Source organism: Peromyscus maniculatus, chromosome 2 (genome assembly GCF_049852395.1).
Source record: "Peromyscus maniculatus bairdii isolate BWxNUB_F1_BW_parent chromosome 2, HU_Pman_BW_mat_3.1, whole genome shotgun sequence".
Classification (NCBI taxonomy): domain Eukaryota; kingdom Metazoa; phylum Chordata; class Mammalia; order Rodentia; family Cricetidae; genus Peromyscus; species Peromyscus maniculatus.
In genome coordinates, this window is record NC_134853.1 from 65,933,538 (window position 1) to 65,953,751 (window position 20,214).

The window sequence follows — 20,214 nt, forward strand, 5'->3', positions numbered from 1 at the left end:
AGGATCCGGGAAACGCCAGCGAACATTCTGCGCTTGCGCATGGGGGGGCCGGAAACTGAAACCGGAGCGACTACGCTTCCGTTTCTGGTTTTTCTTCCAGTGTTTGGGTCTCTTCGCCGCCGGCCAAGATGAACCGATTCTTTGGAAAAGCGAAACCCAAGGCTCCGCCGCCAAACCTGACTGACTGCATTGGGACGGTGGGCATTTGACTTTGAATACCTAGACTCAACTCCGATCGACCCATCCCGAATTCCTACTCCACCCCATTCCTGGTTCGGGCCCATTAAACCTCAGTCTTACCCATCCCCACCCCTTTCATCCCTGTTTTCCAGGTCATTCCTGACTCCACAGACCAGAGACACTCTAACTTCATTACTACCTCACCCTCGCTACACTTAAAACCCTTTCTGATGCCCCCTGCGCCCCATCCCTCCTTTCTCCTTTGGTCCTCACATTCCAACCTGCCCTGTCTTGGTCTGATCTGGTCTTTTACCAATCCTCTTTTCATTCCTCTTCCCTCGCCTACGTCAAGGTTAACGTATTAGTACCCTTAGTCCTGGATCTGTGTAACACAAAATTCTGAACCTTGGCCCCTCCAAATTAAACCTGATTTCGGAAATGGAATTAGATATCTCTCATCTTAGCCTGTGTCCACTGGCTCATTCCATACACTTTCATGTTGAGTCCCCAGACTGACTTGGGAAATTTCAACCGACCCAGTGATTCCCAAATTGTTTTTCTCAAGGGAGAGCTGCTATATCAGAATCTGCGAGATGGGAGAGAGTTTATGAAAGTCTTCCAGTGATTCTGACTGTATTCCCCACCCTTAAGTAAACCACTGTTTTCCGCTCTTTGTTATATCCTTTGTTTTGGTTTCATTTCTTTGTCTATATTCCTTGCTTTCCTTCTTGCCCCTTCCCATGTAAACACTACAATAATTAGCACTGCATTTGACATTTTCTTCCAAGGTGGATAGCAGGGCAGAATCCATTGACAAAAAGATTTCCCGGTTGGATGCCGAGCTTGTGAAATACAAGGATCAAATCAAGAAGATGAGAGAGGGACCTGCCAAGGTAAGGTTGATGTCAGCAGTCGTAGGAAGTACCGTGTAGGGAGTGGTGGGAGAACACAGAAAAAATACACACAGTCTGGTAAGGATAAAATAGGAGTGAGGGTGTATTCTTCAGGGAAGAGAGAGGACAGCCAGATACAAGGGGGAGCCTGGGTTTTAATAGGATAGATAGAAGGTGCTGATCGCATGTCCTGAAGCACATCATGGGAACTGGCATGCTCTGCTGAAAAGGTCTCACTCTGGAGAGGAGGGCTTGGCTGTGCTCAGACTCTGGATGTTGTCAGGCTGGTCAGGCTGGGATAGATAGAATACAATGGCAGGCTGGGGAAAAGTCCAGACTTAGCATGGGAGACCAGTGTTCTAATGCTGTCACTACTTAGTAGACTATGGATGCAAAGCTATCTTGTTTTTCTCCCAACTCCGTAATTTATTAACTGTGAACCAGTGCATCACTCAGCCTCAGTTTTCTCGTGTTAAATGAAAATAACACGTGCATCGTAGTGTGGGGATTAAATAACAAGTCACCTTCGTGGCACTATGTCTAGAATAGTGTTTGATAAATCTGCATCAAGAGTGAACAGAGAGGAAACAGGTTCGTGTAGAGGCGCTCAGCTTCTAAAAGGGAGAGGTTGGTGAAGTTGTAAATTGTTGCTAACATGAGGGTGTGATAGAGGCTGGACATGTTGTGTTTAAGTCGAAGGCAGCTGGATATACACAGTGGGTGCTGTTGGGGCTGGCGGTGGCAATGAGACGCATCAGGATACTGAGATGTGGGGTGCAAAGGGTGCTAAGGCTCACCAACTAGACTTTAAGTTATCCGTGCCTGGAGGGAAAGACTAGACCCAGGGTACCTCTGTGTCTACCATTTTGAAGAAGAAAGCAAGTCGGTGTACGAGTTGGAGCATATGGGAGACTTCTTTTGCCATATGTGTTCCCCTTTTTTATTAAGTCTGTTTTTCTCCTCAGAACATGGTCAAACAGAAAGCCCTGAGGGTTTTAAAGCAAAAGCGGATGTAAGTCATGCGCCATCTCCTTTCCAAGAACAGTTTAAGCCCAAAGCAAAAAGGTCTTCAGTCTTTCCAGCTTCCAGATCATTTTCTAAGTATTCTTGGTTTCATTGCAAATTTCCATAAACTTCCATTAGTTAATGTTACTAACTTAAGTTTAGGTAGCTGTGGGGTACTAGTGACTATGATTGTGGCTGGCCAGATCTATATGGCTTGGTTTTCCTATTGTTTGTATAGTTTTTTGGTAAAGTTAGGGGTGCTAAGTATTTGTTCTCTCACCAGAATAAATGTAAAGGTCCACAATTTGTTTTCAATTACTATGTCCCAGTGTTTGTGCAAAAGCCAGTTAATATCTGGTGCTCACCCCTGTGAACTGCTCAGCCTGTGAGGTCATCCATGGAATTGTAGAAGCTAGGCATAATCAGCTTATAGGAAACCCCCAAAATTGCTGACAGCTTTGCTCCAATTTTAAAGTGACTTTGTAACACATCAGATGCTCTCTTTCCTTTTATATATATATATATATATTAAATCACATTGGGAAAAAAACTAATAATGCCTACAATGGCCAAGATGTGTTGCAACTATTAGCCTTCTTAGTGGCAATTGATTTTAAAGTATTATGTTTTTCTTACAGAAGAAATACAATTTGGCTTTGATGGCCTAGGCCTGTAATCCTAGCACTTGGAAGGTCAGGGAAGAAGGACCAGGAACCTATGAGCCTTGGTTACATAGAGGAATCAAGGCTAGCCTTGGCTACAGGCGACCCTGTCTCAAATTAAGTAAATAAATCAACACGCCTGTGAACCTAGTAGCACTTGGTGTGTGGAGGCAAGAATAACAGGTTCAAAGCTACTCTCAGCTAGTACATTCTAGACCATCCTGGACTATGAGTCCCTGCTTCAAAAAATATAAATGATTGTTTTAAAAGAGGAATATAGATTTATTACAGAAACTTGGAAAATATGTGAAGCAAGCCGAAGTAAAGAAAATTTATCTAGATTCTTAGGAACCTGAAATTATAATGTATCTTCTATCTAAGCTATTCTTTACTACTTAAAACTGTACTCCCCCCCCCCTCCCCCCCCCCCCCCCCCCCCCCGTTTCTTTCTGTTTTTAGAGACAGGGTCTTGCCAAGACTGGCCTCTATCTCAGTTCCCAGCTCAGTCCCCTGACTCAGCCTCCCAGTACTGGAATTATAACCATGTGCCACCGTGCCTAACTTAATGGGATCATCTGCCATTTGTCTGGATCATGAATTACCTGTTTTCCTTCTGCTAGTTAAATCGTTTCCAAATGTTGTGTAAAGATCGTGGTGACATAAGTATTATAATTTGATGACATAATATTATAATTTGATAGAAAACTTTAAAGAGTATCGGACATTTTGCATATCAGTATTTCTAGTATCAAACATCTGGTTTAAATAATAGCCTAATTATGAATACAGGGCAATTTGAGTACACTTTGAGTCTACCTGAAAAACATTTAGCTATTTGTATGAAGAACCTTAAAAAATAGTCTTATCCTTTGCCCCAAGAGTTCCACTTCTTAGAATTCATCTTGGGAAATAATTAGAAAAATATAAATAAAATGTAATAAGATATAGAGCAGGCCAGGAGCAGTGACGCACACCTGGATTACCAGCATTCGGGACCTGGATTACCAGCATTCGGGGAGCTGAAGCAAGAGGGCCACTACAAGTTTGAGGCTGGCCTGGCCTATAAGACCCTAGAAAGAAGAAGCAAATACTATGTTGTTAAGTAGCAATAGTTAAAACTCAAATACATGCAAGGGAAAAAGATTTGAAGGGATTTTCTAAGAGTGGGTAGTTTTTAAATGATTTTGGTTTTGGTTGGTTGGTCGGTTGGTTGGTTGGTTGGTTGGTTGGTTGGTTGGTTGGTTTGAAAAAAATTCTCTTATTTGGTGTTAAGACTACTTTCTTCTAAGGATTTCTGTCTGTCTCACATCTCTGATTCTCACTTGGCTCCAAAAAGGTACGAGCAGCAGCGAGACAACCTCGCCCAGCAGTCCTTTAACATGGAGCAGGCTAATTACACCATCCAGTCACTGAAGGACACCAAGACCACGGTATGCCCGAAGCACATTTTCCCACTTTAATTTTTTTGTTTGTTTGGTTTGTTTTTCGAAACAGGGTTTCTGCCCTGGAACTCACTCTGTAGTCCAGGCTGGTCCCAAACTCAGAGATTCCCCTGCCTCTGCCTCCTGAGTGTGCGCCATCACCACCTCTCAGCTCTACTTGTTTTAAAATCTCATATGCATTCCCATGGCTTTTAAAAGATGGTTTAGCAGACATGACTTTGTGTTTGCATGTTTTGCCTGCATGTTTATTTGAGTACCTTGTGTCACAAGAGAGCATCAGGTCCCCTGCATCTGGAGTTACAGATGGTTGTGAGCATGTGGATGCTGGACTCAAACCCAGGTCCTCCACAAGAGCAACAAATGCTCGTCATCCCTGAGCATCTCTCCAGCACAAACATGACTTCTCAAGACAGTGTATTTTCGGGGCTGGGAATGTAACACAGTGATAGAATGGTTACCTAGCATGTGTGAGGATCTGGGTTCAAATCCTCAGTACTTCAGAATAAAACCACTCTGTTGTGCTTTCTTGTACCCTTTTTTAGGTTGATGCCATGAAAGTGGGAGTAAAGGAAATGAAGAGGGCTTACAAGCAAGTGAAAATTGACCAGATTGAGGTGAGCTGCCTGTCTGCTGGTTTTTACTGCAAGGTTGAGAATAAATGTGTGTGATGAGAAAGGCACAGCAAAGGGATGAAATCCTGGGCCTGCTGTTTACTAGTGTAGTGACTTCAGGAAAGGGAAGGATAACAGAGGTCTCAGGTTCCTCATTGCTAATGCTAAGATCCCAGTACCACACACAGTTATTCAGGTGAAGTAAGGAAGCTGTCTCCAAGTGTTATTCAAAAAAAAATCAGGCTGGCTTTGAACCTGGGGCCTCTTGCCTTAGCCTTCTGAGTGCTAAGATTAGAGCATACACCACAGATGTTAAATGAGGATGTGTATGTAATTGGTTTACACAGCTTCTGGTGGAGTCAGTCCCCTTTCTAGTATTTCTAATAATTTTGTTTACATTTTGGTAATAAATCACTAGCTTCTTGAAGTTAGCATTTCCGTTAGGGTCTAGGATTTGGTCAGGAAGGTAAGGCCTGTGAGCCTGGCTGCTCAGTCTGCTATCAGGCGAGCATCCCACATGGCGGGCAGAGGTAGCGGGAGTGAGTCACGGCCTGCAGAAGGAAAAAGGCTCCTTCCTACATCTACACACAGCTTTACCCTCTGATTAGAAGGAAGGGATTTGACTTTGTTCATTCAGTCTTTATCCCCATTGGCTTGAATGATACCTGGCCGTATCTGGGGCCCAGAGGGTATCTAATGGCCAACGGCAGTAACATACTCTTCTAGTCAAGCAGTGTTTGTTGAGTGAGCGGCCACTATGTCCCAGGCGGTTTTTCTGGCTTCACGAAGACATTCCCTGGTCATCTGAAACTTCAGTAGAAATGAAGAGCATCGGTCCCTGCCTTACTGCTTTCCATTGGCCCTTCTTACACGGCCCTTGACTACTTCCAGTCATTCACAAATCTCTGTTTACATGACATTAGGCATTGTTACAGCTTTCAGGACATTCATTGAGAAAAATAATCTGTGTGTGCTCATTTGTATAATACCATTTACAGCTTACTATTCACTAAAATTTGAAAAGCAATTTTATTTTCAATAGTTAGGGCTCTTTGTAGTGTTGTTTGATCTTGTTTTGTAGCCCAGGCTAGCCTACTTCTTCTTCTTCTTTTTTTTTTTTTCTGGCTGACTTAGGGATATTTATTGGTCTTTATACCAGAACATAAGCTTCACGAAGACAACTTTTTAATTTTTATTTTATTTTATTTTTTGTTTTGTTTTGTTTTGTTTTGTTTTGTTTGTTTGGGGAGGGCATAGGGTTTCTCTGTGTAGCCCCAGCTGTCCTGGGACTTATTCTGTAGACCAGGCTGGCCTTGAACTCAGGGATCTGCCTGTCTCTGCCCCATTGAGTGCTGGGATTAAAGGCATGCATTATCGTCCCTGACATAAAGACAGATTTTTTTTTTTTTTTTTTTAAATCATGTACAAAACAGTCCTGGATACATGTTTGGAAGATAATCCAAAGTAGAGAAAGATGTGGGAGCATGTGGTCCCACGTGACCCACTCAGTAGGAGGCTGTAAATGGAGGAAGGGATGAGATGCTCTGTTCAGGATCTTTTCCCTAGTGGCCTTCACGAAATGGCTCTTTGGGCTGGACTGGGTGTGGAGGAGAGGTGTGGGATTCTCGGACTAGGACTGGGAAGGGAAAGGTCACTGGTGGGCAGGACAGAGGCTGGAAAGGGAGGAGAGAAAGGAGAGCATGAAGCAGAGGCAGGGGCCTCCTCAGCCTGCGGCGGGTGAGTCACTGTCCAGCTTGCACAGGGACACTTCTGCCTCCGCCCTAATACAGGAAACTATCCTGTCTAAGCTTCTACTAGGAGACCCAGTTTGATGACTCCCTCCAAGAAATGTGGGGCAAGGGGTCCCCCACTCACTCTCAGTGGCTGTCTGCTGGGGGGGCCTTAGCGGATTGGTCCTGGATCTGTCGGTTGCAACAAAGATTCAGTTCACACTAGCTTAAGCTAAATGGGCAGGTTGTTGTCGTGGGGCGTCAGAGCCCACCTCATAAAGAGCGTCCAGGACTCCAAGACACCAGTCACGGGGTCATGTCTCTGCAGGGTCCCCACACAAAGACACCTCCCAGAAGGATGTGAGGGCAACCAGCAGTTAGCGTAAGACCCACAGGCCCGTCAGAGAAGGAGCCGTGCCTCCCTAGCAGCAGCTGTGTTCTGAGATTCAAGCTTGGATCACGTGCTGATCTGTGAGCCAGTCACACTGGTCATGTCCCCAGCCCTAGACCTGAGCCATCCCCACTTCAGTGGGGATACTGAGTCCAGCCCTGCCTGTGGTGTCAGGGCCAGCATGGAAAAGACAGAACCAGGTGAGAGGACACAGTGAGACTCCTCCACTCAGTTCCCCTGTCCTAGGCTAACGAGAGGTGAGCTGCTGGGACAGAAGTCTCCTTCGTGATCTCATTCTCTCTGGAAGACAGGGCCACTGGGTGTGGCAGAGCTGTCCAGGCTTCTCCCCTGTCTGTCAGACATTCTGGGCCAACTTCCTACAGCCTCAAGAGAGACTCTGCCCATGCCATAGCCAGGGGAAACAGACATAACCCCTAGAACAGCCTTCAGCTGGAGACTGCCAAGCTTGGAAATAGATAGGATGACCTGGAAGTGGTGGTCCCCATCAGGTCATCTCCCAGGGGGCACCATGGCATGAATCTCCCTTCACCCCCAGTAGTAAATAGCCAGGTAATAATATGCCCTCCATCTTCTGTCCACCCTTCTCTTCCCACTCCCGACTCCTGTCTCGGATCATTAGCAGTGAACTATGGCCCTTCTTAGGAATCCTCACCTCGGGCTTCCCTCTGAGGACGCCCAAACTGCATTATGGGAGGGGCCTGCAGCTGCTGTATGGATTCCTCAAAGGTGACTCATGTGGGGACACAGTGCAGCTATGTGAACAGGAGACAAAAACATTCCAAACCTGAGGACATGTTGAGGAAACTCTTGGGGACCTGCATGGGAGGATGGGAGGGTGGAGATGTGTTGCAAGGATAGCCTACTTCTTACTATGTGTGCTGGCCTTCTCCTGCCTCAGCCTCCCAAATGCTTGGAGAATAGACTTGTGCCACCTTGCCACCTCCCTAGTGGTTTCAGTGAGAGCCATTTAATATGAACCTAAGAGAAGGCGTGTTCATTCCGGCTTCTTTTCTTTTGGCTTTTTGTTGTTGTTTTGGGTTTTATTTATTTGTTTGTTTTCCCCCTGGTACAGGGTTTCTCAGTATGTAGCTCTGGCAGTCCTGGAACTCATTATGTAGACCAGGCTGGCCTTGAACTCACAGAGATTCAGCTGCCTCCGTCTCCCGAGTGCTGAGATTACAGGCATGCACCACCACCACCTGATGGGAGGGTGGAGGAGTTGTTTTGTTTTTTATAATTTTGTCTGTAGTTATGTATACGTGTATATGTCTATGTATGGGTTTTTGCGTGTGCATGCAATCTCTCAGAGGGTGCTGGATCTCTTGGAGTGGAAGTTACAGTTACTGTGAGCTGCTCTGATATGCATGCTAAACTCAGTGCCTCGGAAGAGCAGCACACGCTCTTGACCACTAGACCGCTCTTGACCGAATCTTTCCAGTTCGGGCTTTGCTTTGCTTTTGAGACTGGGTGTCATGCTATAGTCCAGGCTCTTCTAGAACTTACTATATCACCTAGGCTAGCCTTGTACTTGTGGCTGTCCTCCTGCCTCAGCCTCCAGAGTGCTAGCATTACATCTGTGTACCACCACCACCACATTCAATCTCATTCTGGCTTTTTGGATGTCTCCCCATCTCCTTCCCATTATCCTTCCCTGCCCCTAATGGACTGCCACGTGACAGACTCTTTTAACGTGTGTAGCTTTTGGTTAACCTATAAACTTTGAAATCTAAGCTATAGATTTTGAAATCTTTTTAAGTTTATTTTTTTAATATAATTGTAAAACATTTTAATTGTTTTATAGCTCTAACTTTTACATTTTTGGTTTGTATGTATAGCTGTTTTTATCCTTTAAAAAAAAAGACTTCAGCTCAGTCATGGTGATACACACCTTTAGCCCTAGTACTTGGGAAGCAGAAGCAGGAGGATCTCTGTGAGTTTGAGGCTAGCCTGATCTACACAGGGAGTTCCAGGACAGCCAGGGCTATATAGAGAGACTGCCTCAAAAAACAAACAAAAGTTGTATTTTTATTTTTAAGTCTGTGTGTGTATGTCTGTTTTTTGTGCACATGAGTGCAGTGCCCATGGAGACCAGATGGAGGTAGCAGATCCGGGGAACTGGAGGTGTAGAGAGATGATGTGAGCTGCCTGCTGTGGCTTCTGGAAACTGAACTCAGGTTCTCAGCAAGAGCAGTACACACTTGTAACTACTGAGCCATCTCTGTCTCTCCCACCCACCCCAACTCTCTTTTCAGTCTTTTGTCTATTTCCCCCCGAACATTAGGCATCTCTGCTTTCAGAGGAGTGCTTATGTCTGTGTTGCTTTTGTTTATGCAGTATTTAATTGAAAGGTGGATTAGTCTGATACTTGGTGTGGTGACTTTCTTTTTTCTCTCTGTTTCTATCCTAGACTGTGTAAATAGAAACCCTGTTCATAGGCTCTGTAGTGGTTGCAGGCCTAACATCTCAGGACTAGGAAGTCAGAGGCAGAAGAATCATAAGTTCAAGGCCAGCCTAGGCCACAAAGCAAGACCTGTTCACAAAAAAGAAAGAAAGAAATCTTACTCATCAGGTTTTTTTAAAAGCACCCCTCCCCCAACCTTCTTTTGGGGGCAGGGTCTTACTATGTAGGTGTGACTGGTCTAGAACTCATGACAATCTCCTGTCTCAGCCTCAAAGTATTGGGAACCCCATGCCCAGCTAAGGAGACTTCTTGATATGTAGCACCATAAACTTGGTTTGAATCCTTCCTCTGTGACTTTTACCCTCCTCAGTTACTGTTAGCAGTGCTTCTCTAGCAGGATGGCTCATGCCGCTGTGGCAGTTTGACACTCAGGAATACAGAAAAGCATTTTACTTTGTATTCTCTCCACTTTCCTATGGAAAAACAAACAGGCTGCCAGAAAGGAATTTACACATGACTTGGTTGCTCTGGAAATGGGGTGGGGGGCGGTGGGGGAGGGTTCCTCTGAAAACAGCAGGGCCAGCAGAGGCACAACTCAGCTGATGCTGGTTCAGACTTTGAGAGTCTGACCCTGGGTGGTTTATTTTAGGCATATTTAAGCACAACACAATTTGGAAAAGAGTTTCCGGGTGATAATTAACTCAATCCTGTGTACACAACTAAGCTTAAGACATGAAAACTCTTGTGAAGTACAAGTGGCCTCTTTTGTATAGATAGGTTCTGTAGTAACAGGAAGCAGCCTCAGGACAAACAAGCTCATAGTAAGGGTCGGGGAGGATAGCTCTATGTATTGACTGAGATAAACAGGTCAAGATAAGGGTCTGGGGGAGCCTTGTGGCCTGGCCTGTGATAGTGCAGAGGGCCTATTAACCACCCCCGCTCCCAGCCTTCTGCGCCGAGAACATGTTATCCATCTCTCCCTATGCAGAGACAGCCCTGCATGTTTAACACCTGGTTTCCCCAGTGCTTATCTGAGAGCACACAGACCTACGTGCCTCCTACAGGAAACTGTGCTGGGTGAAACCTGCCGCCTTGTGAGCTGTGGCCTCACCCCCTCCGTATATCAGAACATACTGATGTTTGGCCCACCTTTGTCTTCTTTTTTTGAACACAGGGCTTGTACATGCCTCAAGCCTTTTTTTTTTTTTTCCACTTTTTTCTTATAGCAAGAATCATTTTCTTTTTATTTTATTGGTGTTTTACCTGTATGTAATGTATGTCCGTGTGAGGGTATTGGGTCCTGGAGTACATAGACAGTTGTGAGCTGCCAGGTGGGTGCTGGGAATTGAACCCGGGTCCTCTGGAAGAGCAGCCAGTTCTCTTAACTTCTGAGCCTCTCTCCAGCCCCTTTTTTCACTTTCTAAAATGTATTTAGTTTTTAGAGGGGGTCTCACTAAGTTACCCAGGCTGGCCTTAAGTACTAAGTGTTTTATATACATTATTGCAATAAAGCTTGCAGTAGCCATATGAAATATGGTTCTTAATGATCCCATTAAAAAAGATTTTACTTACTTTTATTTAATGCATTATGAGTGTTTTGTCTACATGTTTGTGTTTACACTGTGTGCGTGCCTGGTACCTTTGCAGGCCAGAGAAGGCACCAGATCCCCTGGAACTGGAGTTATAGACAGTTGTGAGCAGTCATGTGGACTCTGAGAATGGAACCCAGGTCCTCTGCAAGAGCAGCAAATGATGAAGCATTTCTCCAGCTTTCCCCCTCCTCTTTTCTTACAGACTTAAGTTCTGTATATGCATGTGTATCTGAGGAGGGGTTTATGCATGTAAGTGCAGCTGTCCTTAGAGGCCAGAAGAGGGAATCAGTTCCCCCAGAGTTAAAGTTATTGCCTCCCATGTGGGTGCTGGGAACCAAATTCAGGTTCTTGGAAGAACAGTATCTGGTCTTAACCGTCCGTGTGCCATCTCTAGCCCAGTAATCCCTAGTGAGGAAAATCAGGCTGAGGGTAGAACTCGATAGTAGAGCACTTGCCAACCGTGATCAAGACTCTGGGTGCCATCTCCAGTAGTGAGTGAGTGTGTGTGTGTGTTGGGGAAGGGGCTTGGAATCTTTTTTTTTTTTTTAAGATTTTCAAAATTTTTATTTTATGGCCAGGCAGTGGTGGCACATGCCTTTAATCCCAGCACTCAAGAGGCAGAGGCAGTTCTCAGAGGTGGATATCTGAGTTTGAGGCCAGCCTGATCTACAGAGTGAGTTCCAGCCAGGGCTACACAGAGAAACCTTGTTGTTCGAATCTTAGATGGTCTTTTAATAAAAAATCCAGAGCCAGATATCAGGGTGAACGCTGAAAGATCAGAGAAGCAGAACAGCCATGTGTGAGGTCACACTGGGCCACATGAGAGTCTGTCTCAAAAAAAAGACCTTCAGGAGTCCTTTGGAGCATCTGTGCTCACTTGACTAAAGCCAGTTTCCAGCTCCTGTCATGTAAGCAGGTGAGCCGAGAGTCACGGGGAACGAGTGCTCTAGTCAGCACCCCTAAGTTCCCATTGGGGCCTGGAGGTGGCTCAGCGGGTGAGTGCACTTGTCACCTGAGGACCTGAGGTCCGTCCCCCAGTGACCTGACTTCCACTCGTGGGCTAATGGCACAGCTCCCATATACATGCACATGTCCGCACAAACGTGCATGTGTGTGAGTAAATAAATGTAACTTTAAAACTCAATTTTAGTCTCACTTCTAAGTGAAAACCTTATCATGGGAGACCCATTTTGGGGCCCCTTACCTGCTGCAGAGATCTATGGTTTAATTCTCAAGAAAACTTGCTTCCTTACACTTCCAAAAAAAATGAGGATCAGCAGAAAGAGGAGTCTGGAGAAGGGGCCAGAGGTGCCATGTCAGGCTGAGAAGGTCTGAGAAAAGCCCCTGAAACAGCCAAGAAGCAGGCCAAGGGGAGGGGGAGGAAGGCTTTCAGGCAGAAACAGAAGAAAGGGCAGAGGACACTCTGGAGGGAGAAACCAAGGCCAAGGGGGATTCAGAAATCTGGCCGTAAGTAGGCTGTGCCTAAGATGACGGTGACCCTTTTCCATTCCTGTTTAAACATCTGCATTCCCTGCTAACGTCTTTTGCCACCTATAGCTAGAATGAAGTGTTAGACTAGAGCCTGCTGTACATTATAGTAAACCTTTGTTCAAAAACAAAGCCGTACGGTGGCTCACTGTCTCCGGTTTTCACTGACTGCTCCTGCCTTAGCTGGAGTTTAAAGTAACTGAGTCTGAAGTCCTGCTGTTCTGCCTTCGTTGTACCCTGAATTCTGTGTCACCCTGAAATAAACCAACTAGTGTAACAGGCTAAAGAAAGAAGGAAAACCCTGTCATGAATGCTTCCCTAGGATTTACAAGACCAGCTGGAAGCTATGATGGAAGATGCAAATGAAATCCAGGAAGCACTGGGTCGCAGCTACGGCACCCCGGAGTTAGACGAGGACGACCTGGAAGCAGGTAAGTGCTATGCAGTGTGCATTAACTTCAGTCTGTGAGGAGCGACTGCCTGGGACCTTTCCCCAAATGCTGGCTAAAATTCCTGTCGGGATCCTGGACATGGTGGTGCATGCCTCTAACCCCAGCACCCCAGAGGCAGAGATAAGCAGATCTCTGTGAGTTCAAGGCCTGCCATCTACATAGTTCCAGGACAGCCAGAGCTATGTAGAGAGACTGTGTCTCAAACAAACAAACAAAAACAAAAAAACCAGTTCCTATCAGGATGCCCTAGGAGTTGGTTTATGGCACAGTGTGGGGGCAGAGAGCCTGTAAGACAGCTGCATCATCCACCTTCTGCTCTACAGCGCCACTCAGGTGGGGAAACTGCGCAGGGGAGGCTGGGCCAAGGCTCCCTGTGCGTAGTCTCTGTCTAGAGTCCGCATTGGGAAAACGAGTGGGTCCTGCATCCGTTCTTTTTAATTTTCTTACATTATTTATTTATTGGGGAGTACATGTAGGTGCCCTGACCATGCTTGTGGAGGTCAGAGGACAACCTGCAGGAGTCAGTTCTACCATGGGGGTCCCAGGGATTAACTCCGGTCATCAGCTTTGACAGCGGTTCCCTGACCCACTGACGGGTTTCCCCAGCCTGATTCCTGTGGGAGAAGTGTAAACTGCCTGCTTGGGTTCTTAACTGTAAGCACACACATGCTTGGGAAGATGTGGGCGATGCCGTTGGAAGCACAGAGCAGGGGCTCTAAGCTAACAGTGCTAGGGAACACTCATGAGACCTGTAGGACAGCACCAAAACTGCACAGAGAAACCCTGTCCGAAAAAACCAGTCAATCAGTCAGTCATTTTCTTTTTCACATTTGTGTTAGAAATATCTAGTTTGAATTAGCCAACTCGCAAGGATAGCCAGGTCACCAAGTGTGGGGCCCTGTAAACCTGTGGGGAGCTGATTGGCTGCTTTGTTTTGCTTCTGCTTTTCATAAATGTTACATACTAGTTTCCTTGAAATTTTCTTTTATAATGGTCATCTTTCATGTGACTAGAAATTAATTCCTTTCCTAGTGTGGGTGGATCTCTGAGTTCTGGGCCAGCCAGGATTAACAGTGAGACCCTGTGTCAAAAAAAATAAAGATAAAATAGAAAATTAAAATAGAAAAAATAAAGATTAAGAAATAGAAATGAGTCCCTTTCCCCTTGCATTATATTTTTCTCGTTACAAATCATTTGGCTAACTTTTTGACATGAGCGGCCCGTTTTCTCTTCACATTTTCTATAATGTAGCCTGTTGAATTTCAGAGTTGGATGCGCTGGGCGATGAGCTTCTGGCTGATGAAGACAGTTCCTACTTAGACGAAGCGGCGTCTGCGCCTGCGATTCCAGAAGGTGTTCCCACTGACACAAAAAACAAGGTATCGTTTTCCCTGAAGGTGATGCTTAGGTTACTGCCTGTAGTTTCAACAATCCTACAGATAACTGATGTGTTCATAGAGTGGGACTCTCTTTTTAAGATTTACTTATTTTCTGAGTTTTGCCTGCATGTATGTATGTATACTCTGTATTTCCATGCAATGTAATACAGGTTTTATATCTACCAATCTGGAAATCTAAAATACAGTCTTAACAGCCCAGATCATTGTTTTAAGAACTTTTTGGTTTTCCAGGTCCTGGGGACCTTTCACCTGCTGGGCAAGCACTCTTCCACTGGAACTATATCTTCTTTTGAGACAGGGTCTTAGCAGGTTGTTCAGGCTGGCACTGAACTGTCAGGCCTCTGCCACTAGGCCAACTATCTTCATACAATGGCATTTTCTATCATATATGTAATCTATGATTACTAGCACTAGGTGCTATTTACAGGTTTTATCATTTCCTAGGAAAGCATTGTTGATAGATGCATGAGCCTTGCTTAATGGAAGTATTAGTTGTTTGGGGCGTGTGTATGTGTGTGTGGTGCTGGGAATTTACCCTAGGGCCTTACACATGTTAAGTAAGCACATTATACTGAGTTATATTCCTGGTCTGTTTTTGTTTTGTTAAATTAATTTAGAGACAGGGTCTCAGATGTCCTTTACTCCTGAAGCGAAGCAATCCTTTGGCCTTAGCCTCTCAAGTAGCACTTCGCTATTTACCTTTTGAGTGGTCATATTAAAGAGAGTCCCACTCCTGAGGTGGCAAGTTGGCTCAGTAGTTGAGTACTTGCTGCTCTTGCAGAGGACCTGGGTTCAATTCCCAGCACCCACATATTGGTTCACAACCATCTGTAACTCCAGTTCCAAGGTATCCAGTGCCCTCTTCTGACCTTTACAGACAGAAGACATGCACATTGTGCACAGATATACATCCAGATAAGACTCATACACAGAAAATAAATAAATATTGAGAGAGAGGAGAAAGAGAGTCCCATTCCAGACACACTAGTTAATTATTTATTGGATTATTTAAACTATGAAGAATAAAACTTAGTAAGACTGGGAATGGAGTTCAGTTGATAGAGTCCTTACCTAGCATGCACAAAGCCCTGGATATGATGTCCAGATCTCATAGACAGGTGTGCGCCACACACCTGTCGCTCCAGTGCTGGGGGATAGAAGAGGAGGAGGGTTAGAAGTTCAAGGCTGCCCTTTGCACAGAGTGAGTTGGAAGCCAACCTGAGATACAGAAAGACCCTGTTTTGGGGTGGGATGGAAACCTTAATATTAGAAAGACCCTACCTAGTTAACACAGGAAGAGAATCAGGATTTCTGACACTGACAGATCACTTAGCTATCTTGAGTTTTTCTATTCTTTGCATGTGTGAAGTATCTCACATGATTGTTGTATAGCGCAGTCTAGGTCTTGTATGTAAAGGGCTTAAAACTCTCGCTTATAATTGTCATCATAAACAGAGTCCTTCACTGCTTATAAAATTTTACTCTCTCTTAATTGCTACTGTAATGTGTTATTTGCCGTGGATATTGATAGCCCTGGTTTACTGCTCCCCCCATAAACATACAGTACAGTTGACCTAGTGTTTGAGTGGGGTCCAGTCCTAAATCTGCCTCTATTCACGCTATAATTCTGAGTACATTTGGAATTCATGTCTTCTCCCTTGTCTTGGTTAGGTTTACTATTGCACTGATGAAACACCATGACCAAAAGCAAGCTGGGGAGGCAAGCCTTATACTTCATACTGTAGCCATCACTGAAGGAAGTCAGGGCAAGAGCTCTTAGCAGGGCGGGAACCTGGAGGGAAGAGCTGACACAGAGGGCTGCTTACTGGCTTGTTCCTTATTGCTTGCTCAGCCTGCTTTCTTATGGCACCCAGGACCACCAGCCCAGGGATGGTGCCGCCCACAATAGGCTGGCCCCTCCCACATCAATCACTAGTTAAGAAAATGCCCAACATGCTGGCCTACAGCCCGGTCTTATGGAGGGAGGCATTTTCTCAATTGAGGCTCTTTTTGGGTGACTATAGCTTATGTCAAGTCGACCGACTAGCCAGCACAGCTCTGAACATTAATTACTTCCCCTCGCTATAAAATGTGAGGAGCAACGGGTGGGGGCAGGTAGTTTTGTAGGCCTTCATATAAGGTCTCTGTGAATGTGCTTCTCCTTGTACCCTGCCTCCTTCCTTAAGCTCAGAGTACCTCTCTGGCTTCTCAAAGTCCCGGGTGTGCAAGTTGCTTTAAATAATTATGTAACTAGCTACTCTTTAGTGATTATGCTGAAGCTATTTTTGTGAACACTAGTGTAACTCGCCTTCTCAGTTTCCTAGTAACAAGTCCCTGAAGCATCTGTGTGGTTTTAGCACGGGGCCTCACACTTACTAGGCAAGTATTCCTCCACTGTGCTGTGTCTCCAGCTCTTTCCGTTTTGATGACACAGATACCTGACACGGGCTGATGAGTAGCAAAGCATAATGGGAAGTGACTGTCCCCCGAGACACTCCCCTTCAAGGGTTTGCCAGTCTATGACAGATGTTGGCCCACTGGAAAGATGAGAGTGAAAATAATGTATTTGGAAGCAAGGACCCCTGGCCTTCGCAGCTACCTCCTGTTTCTGGGTTCCTGCTTCTCGGTCCTTTACCTGCAGAGGACCGCCCCCTTTAACCCTTTCCAGTTCTGTGCCTGATTCAGGGAGAGGCGCATTGTCCACTTCTGGGTGGGATTTTAGTTCCGATTGATCAAACACTTGACCGTGACTTCTGATTACTGAATGTAATCGTCATTTTTACCAAGTAGAAGAGCAGCACTGACTCTCAGTTTCTTCTCACAGGACGGAGTGCTGGTGGATGAATTCGGACTGCCGCAGATCCCAGCTTCCTAGACTTGCAGGATTCCAGCACGTGATGGGAAAAAAAAAAAATACACATTCTGGGACTAGGAAATACTTCCCAATTTGCCAAACAGATTTAGGTTTCTTTCCTTTCTTTGAAGGAAAAGCTAATTACACTGCTCTTGGATTTTATTTTATTTTTTTCCGTTAAGAAATTCATTGCTTGGGGGAAGCTGTCTTTTACTAAAATTTGATTCTTTTTTTTCTCTTAGGAAAGACTAACTGAAAAGTCCCTTTGACTTTGTATGACTTGTTTTCATTCATTAACAATAATTCAAAATAAAACCAAGGAGATGAGACTGTACATTCTACAGCAGTATAAGTACAGTCTCGGTGTGACTTGATACACTGGTAAGATAGAGATTATTAAAGAGATTGAGACTGTTGATAGGATGCTTCCAAAGCGTTGTCTCTTGTGGTGTTATGGTGGGTTAAGTGACGGCTTTTTTTGATAGGTTTTGCTGTGTCATGTGAACAAGTCATTGCTGTCCAATGTTGGAATGAACTGTCACTACTGTATCATGAGTTGCTATTTTGATCCCATGGTTCCCTCAGTATTATAGCCTGACTTGTAATGAATAATGGATATTTCTTGATATTTAATGTATAGGACATTTATTTATACTCAATAAATATTTTTCAAAAGGATATAATTGTAATATCATGTCAGCCTAAAACCTCCACTACAGAAACCAAACTTTACCAGCAGCATTGACAGAGAGGGGAAAAGGTAGCGAGCGGTCTTGGCGCGGTTTGGGGGGTATCATTTCTTAGCTACTGTTTCTTGCTAGTACAGGTGCACTTGCCTCAAGTACAACTCGTGAAGAGGGAGTGAGGAACTAGTCCTAAGTACTCGGTTAACTTTGATGTGCTATTCTCCCATGAGGCACTAACAGTGAAAAAGAAAACCCAGAACGTCCTCCTCTTCTTGTGAACTACCTACAGTAAGTCCCAACTGTTGCCTGATTTCGGGGTCTTTATCATTTTGAAAAGTCTGTGTGTGTGGGTGTTGGCCTGCGTGTGTGTCTGTGCACCGTTTGTGTGCGGTGCCTCACAGAGCTACAGACAGGTGTGAGCTGCCGTGTGGGTGCCGGGAATTGAACCCGGATCCTCTGCAAGAGCAACCAGTGCTCGGAACACTGAGCCATCTCTCCAGCTCCTGGCTTCAGGGTCTTTTTTATAGCTCTGTGTGGTTGTTAACCTTGTCAGCCTGGTGGGATTTAGACTCACATAAGAGACAGGCCTCTGTGTGTGCCTGTGAGATTACCTGGATTAGGTTCATTGAAGTGGAAAGGCCCACCCAGTTGATGGCATGACTCTATGAGTGGGGTGCTGGGGTGAGAAAAAGGAGAGAAGGAGCTGATCCCAGGGGTTCACCACCCTGCTCCCTGAATCCTGATGCAATGTGAGCAGCTGCCTCAAGCTTCTGCCCCCGTGACTGCCCCACCATGATGGACTGTACCCTCCAGCTGTGAGCTAGAATAAAGCCTTGTTTTTGAAGTGGGTTGTCAAGTAGCCTGTCACAGCAACCAGACAAAGAGCTACTACATCTTCCTCCTTCCCATTCAGCTTTGAATCAGTCCACTCCCTCTCCCTCCTGGCTTGGCAGCTCCTGTTGCCATGGACACCAGCTTTTCATGCCTATGAGTTTCAGAGATCACTTACATGCTAATGACTCAGAATAATGTCAGTAGCCTTACCCTCCTATTCTCATTTTCAATTTTGGGTGTTCCCCTTTTAATGTCTGTGATGGTTAGCTCTCATTTTCAATTTGATACAACCAAGAATCCCAAGGGAAGAGAACCTTAATCAGGAATTGCCTCCATTGGGCTGGCCTGTTGACTTTGTCTTGAGTTAATTGATAAGAGAAAACCCAGGCCTCTTTGGGTAATACCATTCCTAGGCAGGGATCCTGAAATGTTGAGAAACTGATCAGGGCACAACCAAGCATGTATGTATGCATTCAGGATTCTCTCTACTCTTGACTGTGGATAGGGTATGGCTACTGCTGGAAATTCCTGCCATGACCTCCCCACAAAGATGGACCTGGAATTGAGCCCAGATAAACCTCTTTCTCCCCTAAGTTGTCTTTTGTCTGGGTGTTTCGTAACAGTAACAGAAATGAAACAAGAAAAATATCCTGACATCCAAAATCTAATATATCCAGAGGATACCCATTGTTGTTATTCCTAGGCACTTCTGTGGTCACATGACTGTGCAGTCAGCAGTCAGGGCCTTGTCCTATGTAATCCATGTGCAGTGTGGTCATGCACGAATTGTGACCATGTCATCTATGCACATGTGTGGCGTAGCTAAGTAAGCCGATGTATGCATGTGTGAGGTGACCTATCAAAGCAGGCTCTCCCCGATCCCGGCTCGCTCTCCCTCCCCCACCCCTGCACCCTTCCTTTTGGCCGATCTACCCACCTCCACCCTTCCCCTTCTCTAGTAAAAACTCTTAGAGTGGGTTCCATTGTACCTTGTATTTTCTTGTGCCTGGTAAATGACACCAACAAATAAATAAGAGCCATTACCTGGGATTATCTCAGCAGACATTCTTTCTTCCTTTCATTTTCTCCCTTTTTTAATGGGGTTTTGCTGTGATATCAAGTTGGTCATCCACTATTATTTCTTGTGACTGGTTGTCTTGGCATGTTTTCTGAAGGTATAACAAAATACCACAGACTGGGTAGATTAGAAGCAACATGTTTGTTTACTTGACTCATAGTTCTGGAAGCTAGGAAGTCCAAGTCCGAGGGGTTGTATTTGGTGAGGGACCTTCTGGCTACATCATAACATGGAAGAAAACATCACATGGAGAAATCATAAGAGAAACAGTTTGAAAACAAGTAAAAACCTCCATCGCTCTAGTCACAACCAGTCCACTCCTACAATGATGGCCTTAATCCATTCTTGAGAGCAGAGCCCCTGTGGCCTGACCACCTCTTGAAAGGTCCCACCTTTTAGTACAGTTACAATGGCAAATTCAATGTCAACACTGAGTTGGAGGGGTCTAAATTTTTTATTTAATAATTTCTTTAATAAACATTCCATCTTTAGCC

General features: G+C 45.1%; 2 protein-coding genes across 3 annotated transcripts in view; both read left to right on the forward strand.

The window, feature by feature from the left end:
• The first annotated feature begins 26 nt into the window (after positions 1-26).
• Chmp5 (charged multivesicular body protein 5) lies at positions 27-17,805 on the forward strand. Its single transcript, XM_006975336.4, has 8 exons — positions 27-197; positions 969-1,073; positions 2,039-2,085; positions 4,077-4,170; positions 4,725-4,796; positions 12,739-12,847; positions 14,135-14,247; positions 17,093-17,805. Exons 1-8 carry the CDS (start codon positions 129-131, stop codon positions 17,141-17,143), a joined length of 660 nt encoding a protein of 219 aa, XP_006975398.1. The 5' UTR covers positions 27-128; the 3' UTR covers positions 17,144-17,805.
• Nfx1 (nuclear transcription factor, X-box binding 1) overlaps positions 17,172-20,214 on the forward strand; it is a 77,627-nt gene continuing 74,584 nt past the window's right edge. Inside the window, exon 1 of one of the 2 annotated variants that reach the window (XM_076563473.1) lies at positions 17,172-18,096. The gene's annotated coding sequence lies outside the window, so the exon portion shown is untranslated. The remainder of the gene's footprint in view (positions 18,097-20,214) is intronic. The other variant, XM_006975337.4, reaches the window with a different exon arrangement.

Coding starts and splice junctions, on each gene's coding strand:
- Chmp5 (XM_006975336.4), top strand. CDS start 129: ATGAACCGATTCTTTGGAAAAGCGAAACCCAAGGCTCCGCCGCCAAAC. Junction 2,086..4,076: donor GTTTTAAAGCAAAAGCGGAT/GTAAGTCATGCG, acceptor GGCTCCAAAAAG/GTACGAGCAGCAGCGAGACA. Junction 4,797..12,738: donor TGAAAATTGACCAGATTGAG/GTGAGCTGCCTG, acceptor ATGCTTCCCTAG/GATTTACAAGACCAGCTGGA.